Raw genomic sequence first — 20,052 nt, forward strand, 5'->3', positions numbered from 1 at the left:
AAAGCAGCACAAGTTACATTAAGTTAGATGTGTCAGGACTGTGACATTCCTGCTGAAGTCAGACAAAAGATCTGCTACTACTAAAAATTGGGAATTTGGCTCAAGTTTGCACACACCAAAATGCTGTGTGCCATGTCAACTCTGACTCAGCAGATAGCTGCAAAAATGCACTTTCTTCTATTATGTACTTCAGCATAAATGGTATTGTAAGTTTATTCATAGATACCTTTGCATGCTGAATTTAAGGTTCTCCTTTATACATAAAATTTGAGAAGGAAACCTGTTTTGTCAAGTAAGATTTCAATATATTATGAAGGACGCTTTGATTATTTTAAGGACATTTAAGTATCAAAGCAAAAATTGAAAACAAAGTTGTTCACCTTATTTTTGACATGCTACTGTATTCTATAGCTGTGCAGCTTGTGTGTCCATCAGTCATCTGTAGACGTAACATTCTGGGAGCAGCCTGAGATTCTTCGTTATCCTTTGGTGCAGCAACATTGCGTATTTTCTGTATTTGCAGAACACATGGCCCTTCCAGCTGTATACGCAAAACAGAAAAGACATAACTGTTAACACCCACGAAGCAAACACACTGTAATATATAGATGCCCTAACGGATGCCCCCAGGCAAAGTAAAGTGCAATTTGATTAGGGAGTCCTGTTCAATTTCTGTCAGTCATGTACTGTACGTTCTAAAGCATGATAAAAATGGCTTTTTCAGTTGTGATGCTTCATACATCTCTGTGATACCAATTATGGAAAAGAAGTTAATGAAAAGAGTTGGGGAGGGCAAACAAACAAACAAAACCACAAATATTGTCACTTCCAACATACTACGGAGTACGTTCTAAAGAAACAAACAACCAGCTTTGAAGACAATCTGGTGGTATCAAAACTACATTTCAAGTACAACCACTTTGTAAGGACTAACTAGGAACACAGCTTCTTCAAACAGAGTGCAATCAGAATTGTAACAACCTCAAGGGACATCAGTATCTGTTGGTTACCTAAAAATGCAGTGTATCCTCGTATACACACCAGTTTCTTAACAACAACAATAAACCCCCAAGAAAACAAAAAAGAATCAATCAAAAGAAACACCCAACAAAACCCCAAAACAGCAAACCACTAAAAACCCAAACCACCCAATGAAACCACTTCATCACCTTTGCGTTATAGCTGAGTACACGGTCATTCTGATACCTCTAAGAAATAAAAATGAATAATCTGTTGCCGCTCAACTGATTTCTAGCACCCGAGAGACAGCAGAAAAGATGAAAAAGCGCACATTTCATCAGCTTCTTCCCTTTGAGAAACAGAATAGGTAGCCCGGAACACAACAAACTGAGAGCAGATAACCAAGAGGTGAATATATATATATTTATGAAGAAAAGAGAAATGAATAAATAAAAGAATAGAAGCAGTGAAACTAGATAAATTAGAAGATGAGGAAACAGGAACTTTATTTAGGATGAGAACAAAATAGAAAGGAAAATACTTTGGAATACCATCAAAGCATGAAATTGTACTAAGAAGAGGAGCAAAAGTCACTAAAAGAAACAAAACCAGCACCCTATAGAGTTCACTTCTTAAATGATTTTGTGATCTTGAGACAATAGGTAGTACTATAACTTTCCTATTCTTGACACTTTCAAATAAATTTAATTTGAAGGCACTTGCACCATCTATGACTTCAAATTGAAGCATGGAAGATACAATATTTGGAGTAGAGGATTTCTCAAAAGCTATATAAGTTATGTTTATTTGGAATCTACTGAAACTCAGAAGTTTTCATATCTTGTTTTTTCTTCAGTATGGAATGTTTGAAGAATAAAGCATAAAGAAGAACTACGGTATTTTCAGTAAGTGCTGACTGAATCTTATTTCTTTCAATAACAATTAAAAGACTAATCATTATTCTCTCATGAATGGATTTTTTTCCCCTTGGTTTGAACAGAGACAAAACTGGATCATCTAATGTATAGTATGAAAACAAGTTCCCCTCCTGTATCAGTTGACTACAGCACACACACACACAAAAATAATTCTCTTCTAGATTTTGTGTACAGAGTTATTCGTTGTATAGTAGTGAATGAAGCACAGTGTCATGCTCATGAGTTGCTTCAATAAAAGTCTATGCTTGTCAAACTAACACTAACAGCTTTCAATATTATACAATGTTTTCAAAGTAAAGATGAAGAAACAGTAGGCAACTGAGAAGCATTTCCAGTTAACCACAACTAGGTTTGTAACTCAGCTGAATAGTAGCTTTATTATGATGGCAATTTCTTTCACAAATGCTGAGGACATTCTAGTTCTAGGTACTCGCTTTTGGTTTTGTAGATCCCTTAAAAAAATCTGGAGTGAAAAGAAATGAGGGCTAGCCTAACTATGAATATATATGTCAATATGTTCACAGTTTTGTGCCCACAGTGTCAAGCACACACTACAGTAAAGCAGAGCTGCACATTTGTTGAGCTTGGAGAGTAATGCCTGCTTCTTTAACAAAGAAAATTACATGTCACTTCAGAAAATAGGTGCAAAAGAAGAATGGAAGTGTGTAGTTTTCTCATATGCACACCACATTAAGATCACAGTTATTTTTATGGACTTTCATGCATCTCCCAGTCCCAGTTCAAGCTAATTTCCATCTCTTCACATAGAACAAGCATATAGTGACAGGAGACAAGAAAGTCAGTCTTCCTGCAGAACAAGGACAGCCATCACTGGATTCCAGGTAAACCCAGAAGACACCAGTACTCATTGTGTGGACTATTTTAAAGCATCATTGTGAGAACGAAGACAGCAAAAAATATTATAATAAATAAACAAAATCAAATCAGTTATGATCAACATGGACACTTGTATATTTAATCAAAGAGCCAATCTGAAATCTCTTCAGCACTCGGGTGTTGAACGTCAGATATGAAAAAGTGAGACAATTTTTGTATACCCAGCAAAGATTTTTGGCAGGTTATATCCTGACTATTAAGGTTGTGAGTCATTTGCCATTATAAAATCTGCAGCTTCCAGTTCCCTTACTAACGCTTTGAACGCTTCATACACTAACATTGAATGTATCAGACAATTTCTACATCATCTAGGGTTCCACACACACATCCCTCTACAAAGGGGAAGAAAGAGAAAACATTTCAAGACGTCTGCTAGGATCAATGTAATTATTTCTAAAAAAGAACATTATGTTTGGCTTGTGACTAAAGCAAGTTCATTCTTTCAACACCTCTAAAACCTCTACCCTTTAAAAAAAAAAAAAAAGATTGCGATTTGACAAAACTGTAGCAATATCTGCAATGAAAGGATACATGTTTTGTGAATATTAATGGCTTTGTAAATGTCTGTACATTTTACAATGTTTTGTAGAGGTTAATGGCTATTCAACACACAAAACAGATGAGAGGGTGAAAAAATAATAGATTAAATACACAGATACAGAAATCCTAACAAACACTCCATAACAGAGACAGTAGTGACGTCCAGAACTCTTAAAACACTGGCTGATGTGCCACTGCAGTGTAACTCAATAGTCCATCGAGTCTAACCTTTCCATGGATCTCATGGAAAAGACCAAACTTATTACAGGACAGACACCAAGGTTGGACACGAAGGAACACAGAGGTGATTAAGGGGCTGGAACATATCTCCTATGAGGAAAGGCTGAGAGAACTAGGACTGTTCAGCCCACAAGAATGACAGTGGGCACAAAGTGAAACACCAGAGCTCTGAACATCAGGAAACACTTCTTTACTGTGAGGGTGATTGAGCACTACAACAGGCTGCCCAGGGAGGTTGTAGATTCTCCCTCATAGAAGACACTTCAAAGCCATAAGGATATGGTCCTGGGCACCAAGCTCTAGGTGACCCTGCTTGAGGGCGTTGGACCAGATAACTTCATCAGGTCCCTTCCAACCTCAACCACTCTGTGATCCTGTGACTGTTTTCTTGTATACAATACCATATTATTAGTTAGGTAATGCCTTCATTCTTAAGTTCCAAATAGTACAGTGGTAGCTTACTTTCTCCAGAAGTATTTACAGACTGGACAAGCAACAGCATACCTATTAAGGCTGGAATGCTATGAGAAGCTGTTCAGATGACTTTTTAAACAACAACAACAAAAAAACCCCGACCACACAAAAAAAAAAAAAAAAGAAACAAGTAGAAAAATAAAGAAATTGTATTTTATGTGCCGTAGTAGTACAAACAGCTTTCAGAGACTAAAGTCTAAAGGATGCAAATAAGTTAAGACCACAGAACATAGGCTAAATGAGTTGAGTAATGAGGACCACCTTTCTCCATCATTAATCCCATAATTAATGCTCTGCCTACTTTTTCAAGGTGAAAAACATAATAATAATATCTTACACTATTTAATGCCATTATAATATTCATACTGTAGGTTTTACATTAATGTATTGGAAAACTACTAGGTAAGTCAGAATCTGATATATGAAACAGCAGAAAAAAAGCATAAAAGGAATGACTTTTTATTAAACTTTAATTTCAAGTCATTGAGATATAGCACATCCCACTCCTTCCTCTTTATCCACAAAACCTATCAGTGCTAATTCAAGAACATGTGACACTTAGAAAGGAAAAACAAAATAAAAACAAACAAAAAAACTGAAGTAAATAAATATCCACGTTATCATATAACAGAATATACTCAGGTCTTTCTGGACATAGTTTTCATTAATTAAAACATCATTCACTTGTGTAGTTAGCTTATAGGCTTCTTTAACATGAAGAAGCAAATCTAAGTACTTAAACCATGTGATGTTCAGAAAAAAATATTCTGAAATATTAATTACACACACTGACCAGAGGGCAATTGCAAATATTAAGTCTTTGTACAACAAATCAATAGCCTTTCCAGCAAATCCTGAAAGTCAGTAAAACTATTTTGTATCAGTGGTCTTCAAAAAGTGCTCACACCCGGCTCAATGTCTGCTAATTAAGACAGTACTGCTCACAAACAGGGATTAAACTACTACTGCCATCCTTAGAATGAGAGGAGATGCTCCAGATCAAGCTAGGGTGATAAAATATGTACATGCATACATGCCAACATGATTAGAGATCTCTTCAGATCTAAGTTACAGAGATAAAATTTCAAACAATGCCCAATAGCTGGCTAATAATTTTCAACACGTTTTGCAATATAGCAACTAGACTATATTCTACTCTTTTCATAACTGTTACGGCACTGTCTTCCTAGAGGCATTGCTTTGACACACTCAAACCAGTCTGAAACCAAAAACTAGTCAGTTTTTGCTAAACCACAAAGATTGAACTAATTGTATCTAACATTATAGACTTTTTCTCAAAAATATGGAAGTAATCACGCCTTTTTAAGAGCTCCTGAAACAGATATTAAAAGCAAAGAACAATCAAAAACACTGATCGAGCTGAAGAGCTCAAGGCCCACAGCTCACCTAAGGCTGCCAAACAGCTATTTCTAAAAATACTAATATTCAGTTCGATATGTCATCATTACCACATGCACAGTCTTGTCAAAATCATCTCAATTGGAAAAAAGCAAACAACTAAAAACACACAGGATAATCTTTGACACATGCAGTTTTAAAAACAGTTACATCTGGAGATCTGATGCAGTAATCACTCTCACTGGAAGGTAAAGACAAGCATCTTGAGACCAGAGAGAGTGTTTTTTGTTTTAAATGTAGAGCAGTTGTAAATGGAATAGCAAACCTGATCATCCTTTATTTTTTTTTTTTTTAAAAAGCACACCTGTAGGAAAACAAAATCCACAATCAAAGAGACTCTAAAAGGCAACAAAGCACAGTTAGTTGTATTAAAGTAATGAGACAGAAATTGGGAAACATGAGTAACCTTAAACAGGAATTAGAAACGCTGGCAACTTATGTTTTAACTGCTTACCATCAATTTGTCAATACTCAGAAAGCATCTCTCTCAGCTCAGAAATTGAACTCTTACATAAAGTACTCAAAAGCATATATGTATACTCCTTATACATAAATTCTCAAAAGAAAACCAGTTACGCCTTAAATGTAACATCATCACTAAATTATACATTACAACTTCATAGTCTTTGCATTTTTATTCCACTAAATGGAAATGGGAGGGTTCAGCTTTTTCAAATCCTATGCAAATGTGGCCATCTTGTGGTTAGTACTGGTAATACTGATTTTTTTTACAATTCGTACAAAACACAGATATAAATGAATGAATAAAACATTTCTATGTACTAGTAACTGAAGTTGACAACCACCTATAACGGTCAAACATCTGTGTTGTTTCACTCTAGGACTCTATGCCAGCTTTTATGAAAATATTTGCCTACTACACTAATACTACAAAATAAAGTTATTTTCCATGCAAGACGAAAATACATCTTATGTTCTCCAGATACAGACAAATAATACAGATCCTAGGCTTGGATGAGAGGAACAATAGTAGCATATAATTTCTATTGTTTCCTGAAGCATTTCTGAACCACAAATTACTACTTTCTGAGAGATTATATCAAGAAGTCACTCCAGTACCAACCGTATCCTTCACTTGCACAAAGAAAATAACCTCCTTTATAAACACATAGTTCTGCAACATAAGATATTTGTATACATTGCAAGCTAAATAGCAGCACTTAATAAGTAGTCAGATTTGCTTTGTGTTACTAAAAAAAAAAAAAAAAAGGAAATGCTACAGTTAAAAAAGCAAAAATTCAGTATACTAATAGTCTGGGCTAAAAACTATAAAATGAATCAAACGGATTTCTTCTGTGCAATCATTACTTCTTTTCAAAACCTGGAGGATTATCAGCCTCCAGCAAACGGTTTGCAGGTGTTTGGTTTGGGTATTTTTAGAGTAATTTTCTAAGATCTTTGATCCAAATAAAGACAGTTGATTAAACTAAGACCAAACTAAACTTTAGTAGAAGTTCACATGCAAAAAATCCTGCTTCCCTAACAATAGTGATAGAACTGTGTAATTCCCTAGGATCTAACAAATACCATTTGTGAAGCAAACATTTGTCTTTGTTAAAGACCATTAGGGCCCAGTTTTCTTCTGTCCTGCCTGTTTCCTCCAGCTTCTCAAAATTCCTGCTGCTGGTGTCAGGAGTCATTACCTAAAAGAAAAAAGAAAACTCTTTTCTTCTTTAACCATTAAAAATGGAAGAAGTCTTTAAGCACTGACCTCTCTCAACTACCTGACAATCTGGGAAACAGAAATACCTTGAATCAAACAAACTTTCAAGAAGAAAGTTTGGATTGGACTGGATTCCTGCAGCATTCAATCCTAGTATCCACTCCTCCATCTCCATCAACTGGGGAAATGCATCAAGCTCCATTCAGTAACAGTTCCTTTTTTGTTTATTTAGGATCCTACATATATACTGGTTTGTGCTGCCAGTAACACAAATGAGAACCCTCAAAAGAACAGTAACACAAGAGCAGAACATACACCGAGGGGAGAGCAGCAACTTTAATAAGGATCCTTGAAAATTAAACTACAACTAGATTTTTCTCACCTTTTCATTTTCTGGGATGTTCAGTTTTACAAAATACAGATGTATTTGTGTGTGTACAGGTGCAGAAGATTGTTCCCATGAAAGGATAGCTGTTATTTCACAGGTATTTCAAAGCACTAATCACCACAGTTTTCAAGCGCACATCCCTCATTTTTGTACAGAGGTTTTTTATTTCATGGAAACAAACAGCACAATTGCACCGTCTCTAGTTTGAGCTGAGAAACATGAAAACCAAATGGTGACTTGAGCACCTAAACTAGAAGCAAACATTTTAAAGTATGTAAGTAGATTCTCATACATAAGGTCCATCAAAGCATTAAGGAATTTAGTAATGCTTTTACCTTCAATTGACCACTTGAACTATGCAATGACCATGGAAATTTAGAAAACATTCTCTCTAAAGGAAATGGACAAGTTGCTAGGTATATTCTCAAGTGATGAATGAAAACTGATCAATACTACAAATCCTACCATAATGAAACCAAATTCTGAAAAAAAAAAAAAAAACCACAGCAGAGTTAAAGTCACTTTGAACTGGAATTATGTTTCAATAGCAAAACTAAATAAGGCAAGTATGATCACATATACAACCTTAATTCTCTTGAGAATTACATTTAATTTAGGTTTGGACCTTGTGAGTACTACATGATCTGAAAGAAAAATGTAGTAATACTCCAATTAAGCAACTGAGAAATGAACAGTGCAAAAACACGATACCATAACAAGCAATTATTTTGCTTGTTTTCCTTATTCAAAAACAGGATACTGAAAAGGAAGAAAAATATTACAGTCATAGACATAAGAAACAGCTAAATCAAATTCTCTCAGGTGGTAAAAAATTATTTAAGCACTGAAGTATCTTGAACAACATGTTATCCAGAAACCTAAAGAGGTAAACAGTCAGATATTGTTTTCCTTTTAAGTAATACCTGCAAAAAACATAGCTCCACAAAATAAGAAACAAAGTTATTAAAACTTTTCCCAGAAGTTAGTTTAAGTAGTAACGTGTTGCATTCACAGACTGCTGCCTGGCTAAAAACGATGATTCTGCAATACACTGTCTCTCAACTGGGCTTTTCATACCTGACAATAATGTTCCTGCTGTTTTTCTGCTAGAAGCCAGCATTTACAGTCCATTTAGACAATAGCATCAGCAGAAAAAAACAAATCTGAACAGCTCTTAGCAGCTTCTCTCGTCAGTCTTGCTTTCTTAGAACAAACCCACCTTGATTTATCACTATTTGAATTTCAACAGTAATGAAATGTTTCCCCAGAACTTCCACATCCATGATATATATTGCCAATATTTGGAAGTTGGGGTTAATGCTTTGAATTGAGAACTACTACTAGCTTTAAAATACAATTCCTTCATTTATCCACTGTCTTAGGTGCACATAAGAAAGAAAACAGGAAGGGTGTACTGAAGGGGACTAATTTAATTTTTATCTAAACTTACAAAGTATGTTAAAAATCTATCAAAACCAAGTTTCAAGTAGAATACTATTCTGTTGCATATAAAGTGTTATCCCATCTAACATGGTTTATCTGTATAACCTATAGGATACACAGTTATGGGAAAATTACATGAAGTGTATAATTATAACCATGTATATCAATAAGTCAAGTAATACAGCATCAACATGTATCACTGTATCATAATCATACAGCTGTTTTGCTTTATTCCTAACCTGCTTTGTTGTCCTCACAAGAATAAACGAGGAGAAAAAACTGCCGATACCGTATCAAGATCAAACAGGTTAAATGACTTTTGAGTGATAAACTAAGTTTCTAGGATTGTTCATATTTATTTAAGCATTTCAAAGTTGAGAAATAAAAAGTGACTCCTCTCTTTATGAAGCCTAGTAGGTAAATGAATACGTTCATATATTTATTCTATAATATACTCAAATATTGGATTCTTTTTTATGTGAAGAAATGACAAAACCAGACTAATGCAGCATAGAAGACTGTCATCACACAAAATCACAGAATACAGAAAAAGTAAAGTAAAAATATTGTCTACCTTTTCCACCTTTCCACCATTGATGTCACTGGGGAGGAATTTCTTGCCAATCGTTCTTAAATCTGTCTGAAATTAATACAGAAGACAAGACAATATTAACTTAAAATTTCCTGTTTCAAAAAAAACTATCATTGTAAAATTGGAAAAAGGCCATTTCTTCTATAATGCCAACTATTTATAGACTATAAAAAACCCCATCCCTCTAACTGCATATGATGAAAAAAAAATACAACTGGGTTTACAAAAGAAAGCCTTCTGTTTTTTAAACTATATTCTTGTTTTAAACACATTTCCAAAGATGATTAAATGCCTTTGATAGATGAAAAAAAATGACTAAGTAATGTTTAATTATTAGACATAACTCTGAGGTTTGACAGAGGTAAACGTCTTTCTTTGCTTGCTATCTTAAAAAAAAGCATTTTTAGCTTCTGTGGTTTTACATGCACAAATCCTTCATAAAAGGTTGGGATGATTTTTGCAATTATACCTGGAGCAAAAGCTTAAAAAGTATTTAATGGAAATATGTTGTGACTTAAATATCTGATTACTTCTTTTGGAAGTGAGGTAGACAGCTGCATGACATTATTCAGCAACTGTGCAACACGTCAAGTGACAACATTAAACTAAAGAATTCATATGATCAAAGGAACAAATCTCCACAAAAGCACTTTCCTCACCTAACACTGTTTGGACAAGCATATCAATCAGGGCGATGTGTGACAAAAGGATGCACTGGATGGCTAAAAGGTACAGCATGTGAAAATAGGAAAGGGAGTAAAAACCAATTAAACTTTCTTGTTTTAGTGCATTTACATGTGTTCAGAAAAAAAAAAGCACAGCAGTGCAGCCTAAAACACCTGTGTTCAGTTTCTGAACTCCATTGCTCTAAATAAGCGTGTTGTTTTAAATAGAACATACTGGTGCAGATTACTGTATTCAAGCTGAAAACCCTCCTTATTTATTGTAATCATAAACACTTCCAAATGAAGGACTAAATGTAATTACTACTAGAACTTGTACACTAACTTGTCATTAATATATGCCAATGGATTATTGTTCCAGCATCCTAATCTGGAACTGATGGGGTCTGGAGCACAAGTCCATTGGGGTCTGGAGCACAAGTCTTACGAAGAGAGGCTGAGGGAGCTGGGGTTGTTCAGTCTGGGGAAGAGGAGACTGAGGGGAGACCTTATCGCTCTCTACAACTACCTGAAAGGAGGCTGTAGAGAGGCGGGGGTTGGTCTCTTCTCCCAAGTTACAGATGATAGGACAAGGGGTAATGGCCTCAAGTTATGCCAGGGGAAGTTCAGGTTAGATATTAGGAAATATTTCTTTACTGAAAGGGTTATCAGGCATTGGAATGGGCTGCCCAGGGAGGGGGTTGAGGCACCATCCCTGGAGGTATTCAAGAGAGGAGTTGACATGGTGCTTGGGAATATGGATTAGTGTTGGGTGGTGTGGTGGGGGGGGTGTGTGTGTGTGTTGGTTTTTTTTTGTTTGTTTGTTTGTTTGTTTTTTGTGGGGTTTTTTTGTTTTGTTTTTTTTTTTTCATTGGTTGGACTAGATGATCTTAAAAGGTCCCTTCCAACCTAGGTGATTCTGTGATTCTGTGAGCAGCACTATATTTTAGTATCTAAAACATTGTAAGTAAGAGTTTTACTCCATTTTTCAGTGAGAAACATTGGTACCCTACAAATAGAAAACTAATTGTAGAGATGCTCTTTTAGTGTACTTTCTCTGAGTATCTAGAGAGTGGATAAAAGCTCAACCCACTTTCTGCCGCACAAGATAACCACAAATAGTGATAAGAAAGCACAGTCGGTTTTCAATCTGATCCCACCTGAGGGAACTGATCTGTCATCTGTCAGTTTTTATCTCTGACTAGCAAACAGGCTCCTATAAACTGTTCCCTCATGTTCCATATCCATATAATTGACAAGTTTCCAGCAAGGTACTTTGCAATCACACCAGCAGGAAGGGGACACGACTTTTACAAACTCTTTGCAAGATCTTATACAAAATAAAAGCATTTGAAGGACTGAAAGTACATTTTATGTCTATTTCACACTTATTTAAGCAATTCACACACACACACAAAAAAAAATGTTGGTTGACTTCTTGGGTTTCTTCTGCCTGAAACGTGTCTCTAGCAGTCAAGGAAAGAATCTGTGAATTTGTAAGAAGTGGAATCTAAAAATCACTGCTCCTCTATTGTTCGAGCCACACTGCTATACCCGACTTACCCAACAGGCAACTTAATCTTCTGGGCATCAAAGCAACTGACTTCATGACAAAGATATTGATAAGCAATTAAAACTGGCTTTGGAGTACTTATGTAATATTTCTAGTTTATTTTATTATCTATCAAAAAAACTGGAAATACAACACATACACGCACAAATGATCATCTTAGTACTTGTTCCAGCATAAAACAACACGCAGGCTAAGGCCCAGCAACTTGTAAGTATTTTATTTTTTTATAAAGCAGTAATGCGTTCTCAGACATGGCATGCTATTACAGTCCAGAAACCAAATGCTTACCCTCTGCATGTTTTGTATTACATTCCTTGCATTTTTGCATTACAATTTTGCTTTACTTCTTTTCAAATTTGTTACATGAATTGCTGCACACATACATATCAGTGACCAAACACATGCTTCAAAGAATAAATGAAAAGAACAGAGAGGATACTCTTTTCAGAGTATCATCATAAACCAACAGTGGTTAAATCTCCAGGATGGACAAAATAATGCCTAACAATTCTCATTCACAATTTCATTACGAAAGAATACTTTTCTCTCAAGTGCTCTACTACACTGTTTTTCCCATTGGTACTACATATAGTTATTATAAAGGACAAAGTTTACATAAATCCATAGACAGTGCTTTAAAACTTCTGAGTATGTATGACTGAAGTTTTAAACACAGAAAACGCAAAATCTTCAAAACCATCTTCAAAACATCATGTCCAGAAGTTAAACTAAGTAATGGTATTTTATTCATCCCAACAAACTAATATTCTGTACTACAATTTCATACCTATGTCAGTATACAGAAATTCTGATTTTATTACTGCTTGTACTTTGACTTTAGATTTACATTTCATAAACATAAAAATATTTCCCTCCTGCAAATTATGTTCATTTTTGTCCTCCAGGTTTCACAGTTGGGAATACGTGTTACTTGCAAATAAAATTCACAACTCATATACGCAAGGAGAGAGCTAGGTATGCTGACCTTTACGTAAATAACACAGACAATGGTATACTTAATTAGCCACACAAACCTACACTTCAGCCATTGGATATATCATTTCCTGCATGATTTGTCAGAAAAAAGTTTTCACAATCATAACTTACATTAAGGGCAACTAGGATAATGTCATTTGTATTAACTTTTTCAGAGGAACTTATGCAAGCTTCAATTCCTTCATCTGAAAGATACCTGTTAAAGAAAAAAAAATAATATTAGAATATCACATGATGTATCTATTAGGCAAACATTTTTACTGTATATAGCATTATTGTCCTCAGTTTGTTTCTTCTGTGCTAGTGAAGCACAGACTTAAAAATACTTGGAAAGTGACTTCTTTCCTTACACTGAGATGAGATTGAGAAAGAGATTTCTTGTTCCATAATTTCTAAACAAACCAAAAAAAATCCCTCTACTTACAAAGTAACAACAGCCATCATTCTGATTATATCAAACAGCATAACACTATGCTCCTCCAAACATGCTCGCCTCCCCCCCACCCCCCAAATTTTAGGAACCTGGTTCCAAAAATCAACCATTTGGGCTTTACGTTATAAAAGTGGCCTACTTTCACTCATGCACTTACAAGGAAAAAACATAATATAACAATTGGAAAAAAAAAACCAAAACAAACCACAAAAACAAAACCTATCCCACACACAACACAAAATTCAACCACATCTGATTTTAAAGAGCAAGACTGTGCAGTTAAGAGCTCAAGGGCTGGGGCACGCATAACTGCACTCCTATAAAATATATTCTTAGAGAATAGATTCTTGCTTACCTGGGCTACAAAAAAAACTGATAAAAATGGAAGCGCATTACAGTGTATCAATAGTAAAATATGGTGAAAAAGTTTAAATAAGATCAGTGTCTTTCTGCAAAAATTCTGTGAGCGTACCATAGCTTTGTTCATCTGAAAACTAAGTAAGTTTTAAACTGATTCAGCTAATCAATTCAAAAGGGTTGTCCTATTCTAACCTCCAAAAACACTTTAACAAAAAAGAAAAAAGATAATTTTAACTTGAGTGGTCAGAAATTGTGACATTTGTTATTCATTTTGCATAATAGTTCCTATTCAAAGCCCCAGTTTTCATTTTTATGTAGCTGGCAATCTGCCTTCTCTGCACAGCTCTTCATTTTATTTAAATACATCACACAATCATTAAATAACTGATATTTGCTAGATACTCAGTCTGAAACACAGTACTTGCCCAAATAACATTTAAATAACTACCTATCAAGAAATCACCATTCCCCAAAGATTAAAGAACAAATTAAGAAAGAAAGCTTAATATATATTAAGAAAAATTACAAAGAAATATTCCTGAGTGCTTCAAGAAATACTTCTTTTTAAATAACATCCACAGCGTAACATATAAACAAGATTAAACCTTTGAAGGAAAGTGCACTTGATAGGCCTTTTTCATTCTAGCCCAGGTAACATTCATTAACATCACCCTCTCCAGCCCTGCCAGCGTTCCCAGACTAATTAATTATCCCAGTTCCGCTCTAACCAAGACACGTGATGGGATCTAACTGTTCAAGTCGGACACTGACATCTAAGAAATCCTGAGGGACCAGACTATCATCACCAAAAAACAAAACAAAATCAAAACAACCCAAACCCCAGATGCACTGAATGGGGAAAAAAAAAAAAAAATGTATATACAAGAGCATAAGAAGAAACAATCCTATTTTTTTATATAAAAGGCAGATGCTTAAGAAGAATAAGGTAGCAAGATTTGGTGGTTTTCATGGGAATGCAGGATTTCCCAGCTGAGTGACTCTGCACTCAAGTACTATGACTCGTGAAGATTCAGGTAACTACTGTGAATTATCAGATATCGTTAGCTGGGATCAGAAGGTAAATTAGAACAGCATTCCCACTCTGTGCCAGAGCAAACTAGAACAGATACATCCTACAGGCACTACTCTACTCTTGAGGCTTCAACTGTGGTTTAATTATAACAACAGACTTCCTAGAAAGAACAATATCGTAAACCCTACGAGTTTACCTTCTGTTGCCTCCAGCGTGAAATTGAACATAAGTTCGACAACAAGGGTTAGGAGGAGTACAAGGTCCATAAGATGAGTTTTAGACTGTAGGGGAACTCATGGAAAGATTCCTCCTCTTCTGCTCCTAACGTAAATGGAGTCATTTTTCAATTGTACTGAAGCCAGCAGGACTGCAGCTCTCTTACGAGTTACTTAGCCTAGTATTTTGATGTAAGCACTACCATTTTCCAGCAAGAGAAAAATGTTTTTATAAAGAATGAATTATCAAGAATCCGACCTAGACTCAAGTTTTCCCTATATAGGACAAGATTAATTCTGCTATCACAAAATTCACCGAGTCATGTTTTACTTTCTCACTTCAAAGTGAAGACTGAATCACAGCTGTCAAAAATCTCACTCTGCTTTAGTCAAAATTTTCAGTTTATAACTTCTTGTATATAAATTTTCAATTTAGCTTGTCTCATTACTTAGGAGGTTTTTTGAGACAGAAGGATAAAGAGAAACCCACTGAAAAAGACTATTCATTTTTGACTTGTACTAATTAAAGCAACAGAGCTTAGCAGAAACACTGCCCACCTGACTGAAATCTCTGCCAACGTAACAGAGGCACCAATCGTGAAATGCCACTGCGGACATCTGTTAGTTTGATTTAAGCAAACACTAAAGCTTTTCGGCAAAAGATTGATTAACATGGTTATTAAAATAGTCTTCAAAAAAGCAACATCTATGAACATCAAAGTAGGGGGGATATTGTATAGTTTGGAACTTGTTGGTTTGTTTTTTATAGATATTTATAACATGAAAGCATGAATTACTTAAATGCATAAAACCAGGATCAAAATTGTTTTCAAGAAAAAAGATCTAATCAGCAACTATGTCAGCAAAACTACGCTGAAGTACTTCAACGGAGAAAAAACCAAAATTATCAGAGCTTTCCAGTAACAATGTCAGGTGTTGCTTCTGTGCAACAGGATGTAGAAGCGCAGATTTCATCAGAAAAGGTCAGGAATTGGTTGAGGAACAAATCGCAACCAGGAAACACTGTACACCGGAATTAGCCAAAGCACAGATTTCTCCTTTTTTAATAGAACTAGTGTATATCAAGCCAGTCTTTTCCATTTCGCTTTAATAACTCCCTTAATACAGACTACTTTATACGGCAACAAGTACTCCAAATACACACATTTAGATTTTATTTACAATCTTACAGAAAGTTCTTGTTTTAAATAATTTACTTCATTTCCTCCTTATTCTCTGTACTGTCTCCTGTAAGAGCTACCTACATTTTAGTTTCGAATACTTCCGGCTACAGGCCCACAAATTACTTACAAAAAAACCAGTATTCTTAGGAAATTTTTGTTTTGAAATAAATGTATTTATACAGAAAATCGTACAACTATATCCCTCAAGTATGACAAAGGAGCTGCAACAGGCAAAATTAACTCTTCAGCTGGCATAATCCCTTCCCTCACAACACGTAGATTATTAAATCTGAAATTCTTTTTCCAGGCTCTGAAGGAAACCTTTTCGATCTGCTCTTAATAAGGGCATGTGATATGCTGAAGACAGGACCTTTACAGAATAAGGCCACTCAATCTTCTTGTTTTCTGTATTAGATGAAGGCAAAAAAAAATATATTATCTGACCCTAAACAAAGCCAAAGACAGCAAAAACCTCCTCTGGAGTCAAACAGAACAGTCCTGCAGCTCTGTGTCTCTATTATATCCACTCAAGTTCCACACAACATAGAATCACAGAATGATATGCAGTTGGAAGGGACCTCTGGAGATCATCTATTCCAACGCCCCTGACAAAGTAGGTCCATCTAGTGCAGGTTGCACAGGAACGTGTCCAGGTGGGTTTTGAACGTCTCCAGAGGAGGAGACTCCACCACCCCTCTGGGCAGCCTGTTCCAGTGCTCTGTCACCCTCAAAGTAAAGAAGTTCCTCCTCATGTTTAGGTGGAACTTCTTATGTTCAAGTTTGTGCCCATTTCCTCTTCTCCCATCACTGGGCACCACTGGAAAAAAAAAAAAAAAAAAAAAAAAAAAAAAGGCCCCTTCCTCTTGACACCCACCCTTTAAGTATTTACAGGTGTTGATCAGATCCCCCCCTAGCCTTCTCTTCTCCAGACTAAAAAGACCCAAGTCCCTCAGCCTCCAGTGATGCTCCAGGCCCCTAATCATCTTTGTCTGCTGTACCCTCTCCAGCAGTTCCCTGTCCTTCGTGAACTGGTTAGCCCAGACCTGGACACAGTACTCCAGACGGGGCCTCACCAGGGCAGAGTAGAGGGGCAGAACAAAACATCTGCATTACCTGTCTGCACATTTTGCAAAATACCACAACTCATCACAACAATGAAAGGTCAACTACAATGTGATCCTATTACATTAATCCAACACATTTCCTATTGCCATGGGGTAGGAAGCAATCCTAAACCACCCATGAACCAGAGCACACTGCTGGAAACAGCTCAAGTACCTCCCCAAGAGGTACCTGGCAGTGCTGTCCTCATCAGTTCTTGCTCTCCATATCTCCATCCCAACCAAGCTGTCCCAACCTCTTTTTTCTTAAAAGGCAAGGCGGCATGGGCAATAACCTGGCACAGAAAAGCCGCTGCCACAATCAACAAATTTCCCTTTGCCTCTCCCGTAAATATTTCAGAATTATGCACTTTTGCTTAAGGTACTGGAGCAAATAAATAACTGGTAAAATAAATGTTTGAGAAGCACAGAGTGAGAAGCAGCCAAGCTCCACAAAGCTCTCCAAGAAGTCAAAGGCTGGCCAGTAGCTGACCACTGACATCCTATGCTGACAGCAAAGAGACAAATTATTTCCTTAACATAAAATGCAAATACTACTAGCCTGGAAAATGAGCCTGAAAGACTTAAAAGGAAGCAACTATGTTCCAACTGGCAGCTTCATTTTTGGCTTTATCCACCAAAATCTTAAGCATCCTAAAGAGATGCTTATATTTTTGAGGAAATTAAAAAAAATAGAATTTGAAATGACAAAAAAAATCCCAACACACACAAAACCACACTGAACTTTCCTCTATTAGGATTGGTAACTAGAATAATGTAGATTGCAAGCATCCTTGGTTTCCAAGAAAAAGTGTACTTACTCCTTTCTTGCACATGCTTTAAAACAATTTCAGAAGTCATAAATTGAAGTAATGCAGGCAATTCAACTGATTTCAAAGGAATTATAGCATGTAATGCTGCATGAGTCACATAAAGATTTTGTGGTCTTGATATATTAATAGAAATTTAAAAAAAAAAAAAAGAAAGAAAATCAGTTTACAACCAAATGGGCACAAAGTTGCTGCTAATGGTTGAGATGGTTATTTGTGGAGTGTGCTCTTGAGAAAGAAGACCAGAAAAAAGAGGAAAATATACACTCCTATTGCAATTCTTCCACGTCATGCTCGCTGACACCTGAGGGATCTCTCACTTATTCCTCACCCTCCCACCCCAGCTCTCCTCATCTGAGACATGCAGCAGTACAATTCTCTTAGCAACAGCTTTTGTCAGTAGAACATCTCCTAGAAAGTACTTAGATTGTAACTTTACCTTCAAATAAAGCATTTTTAAAAGCCATTAATTAATGAATAAAAAGTAATGAATCAGCATTTTCTATGTGAAGCATTCACATATACATCCAGATCTGCAATTTTTCTATCAAAATGTTCTCAATAAGCTTCTATGAAAAACAGATTCTAGTAATTCTTCCTTCGCAATACACAAAAAAAAAAATTACATCAGTGATAGGCAGAGCTGTTTTCCCCACTGCTCCTTCATGTCAAGTATGATATCAATTTAATAATCTCCTTTTGCATATCATAGGTGTGCACATACTCCTTTCCGGTATTTCCCATTGCTAAGGGCTATAACTCTGTGGTACCAATCTCACCTGCGCCTCTGCCTATCTCATTTTATCTTCCCCTTTACTTCATCAAGAACAAATCTGTTCTTGATGTAATCACACCTGACGTGGCCTAAATAGACAGATTTTTGCACTGCTACACTATTAGCACCTGTATCTGAAACACCAAAGAAATCAGCAGCACCAAAAGATTTATTTTTGCTTCACTGTTCCATACTGTTGCATCAAATATTTGATCTGCAGACAAATATGCACACGTACACACATACTTTAAAAGGTTTAAAATAAGAACTTTATTCTATAATTAAATCCACCACGTAAACAACTTTCCTAGTAATATTTTTCACAAGCAGCTTTCTTGAAAAGCATGTTTTCTCTATTTCTAATTAACAGTTCATGAGCAAACATAAATCTTCAATCTTCCATCCTTTTTCTATCCCATATTACATTTTTCTAGAAATCCTCTGTAATTTTCTCCTATCATCTCTTCAATTAACATTTTATTAAGGAGAAGCTTTCTTTAAGGAAAACGAATAAACAAGGGAAGTTAGTATTAATAAACATGCTTTATAAAGTTTACATATTTCAGATTCACAACTTCACAGAATCACTGTGATATTGGCAGAAAACAGAAACTGCACTAACAGGACTTCATGTAATTCAGCGCCAGCCACATGGAACAATGTTGAAGTTTTACAGTAAATTTTAGACAGCTATTTTCACTGTGTGTATGCAGAAATCAGAATGTTCCTTCCATTAGTTCACTAAGAAAGCAGATTTATACAATCTTTCCATACAAAAGATAAGGTTTTAAAGGAAAAAAAAAAAAAATTTGCAGGGAGCTTTCAAATTTCTCATACTTGGTAACACCACAAAAGTAGAGAGAACAGTTTTAACAAGAAAGCAAAGTTCAACCAAAGAATGCAGTAGTAAGAGACCACCACTGGGTGCCAGTATTGTTCCACAACAGAAGTAGTATCTCTTGTACTAGCTTTTTAAAAATCTTAGGCGTTCTCTTAATAGGGTTTCAAATGTTCTGCTGAATTCCAGTTGTATAAAGGAATTACACTGCAATGTTAGAAATTTTATTGAGGTGCTATCGTTAGAGTCGTTTAAAAAAAAAAAAGTATTTTAAAACATTATTATGCTAAATATGAAAATCAGATTTTAAAGAAAGTTTCTGCATACCATATAACCTGCATAACAATACTGGGAAGGCAACTGACACTGCTTCTTCCCTTCAACTTTCCAGAATTTAAAGACTAATGTAGTATTACACAAACTACCAGACAAAATTAAATGGAACTAAGGGTGAATAAGAACAGAAAGATTTTAGAAA

The 20,052-nt window shown here is 35.6% G+C and overlaps 1 protein-coding gene across 1 annotated transcript in view; it reads right to left on the reverse strand.

The window, feature by feature from the left end:
• The window catches only part of TDRD3 (tudor domain containing 3), a 116,829-nt gene that overhangs the window by 58,701 nt on the left and 38,076 nt on the right, over positions 1-20,052 (reverse strand). Inside the window, exons 2-4 of the mRNA XM_074160280.1 lie at positions 12,918-13,002; positions 9,558-9,623; positions 381-541 (exon numbers count right to left, since the gene is read on the reverse strand). Of these exons, the coding sequence (XP_074016381.1) occupies positions 381-541; positions 9,558-9,623; positions 12,918-13,002 (312 nt within the window). The remainder of the gene's footprint in view (positions 1-380; positions 542-9,557; positions 9,624-12,917; positions 13,003-20,052) is intronic.

The sequence above is a fragment of the Numenius arquata genome, chromosome 1 (genome assembly GCF_964106895.1).
Source record: "Numenius arquata chromosome 1, bNumArq3.hap1.1, whole genome shotgun sequence".
In the NCBI taxonomy this organism is placed as follows: Eukaryota; Metazoa; Chordata; class Aves; order Charadriiformes; family Scolopacidae; genus Numenius; species Numenius arquata.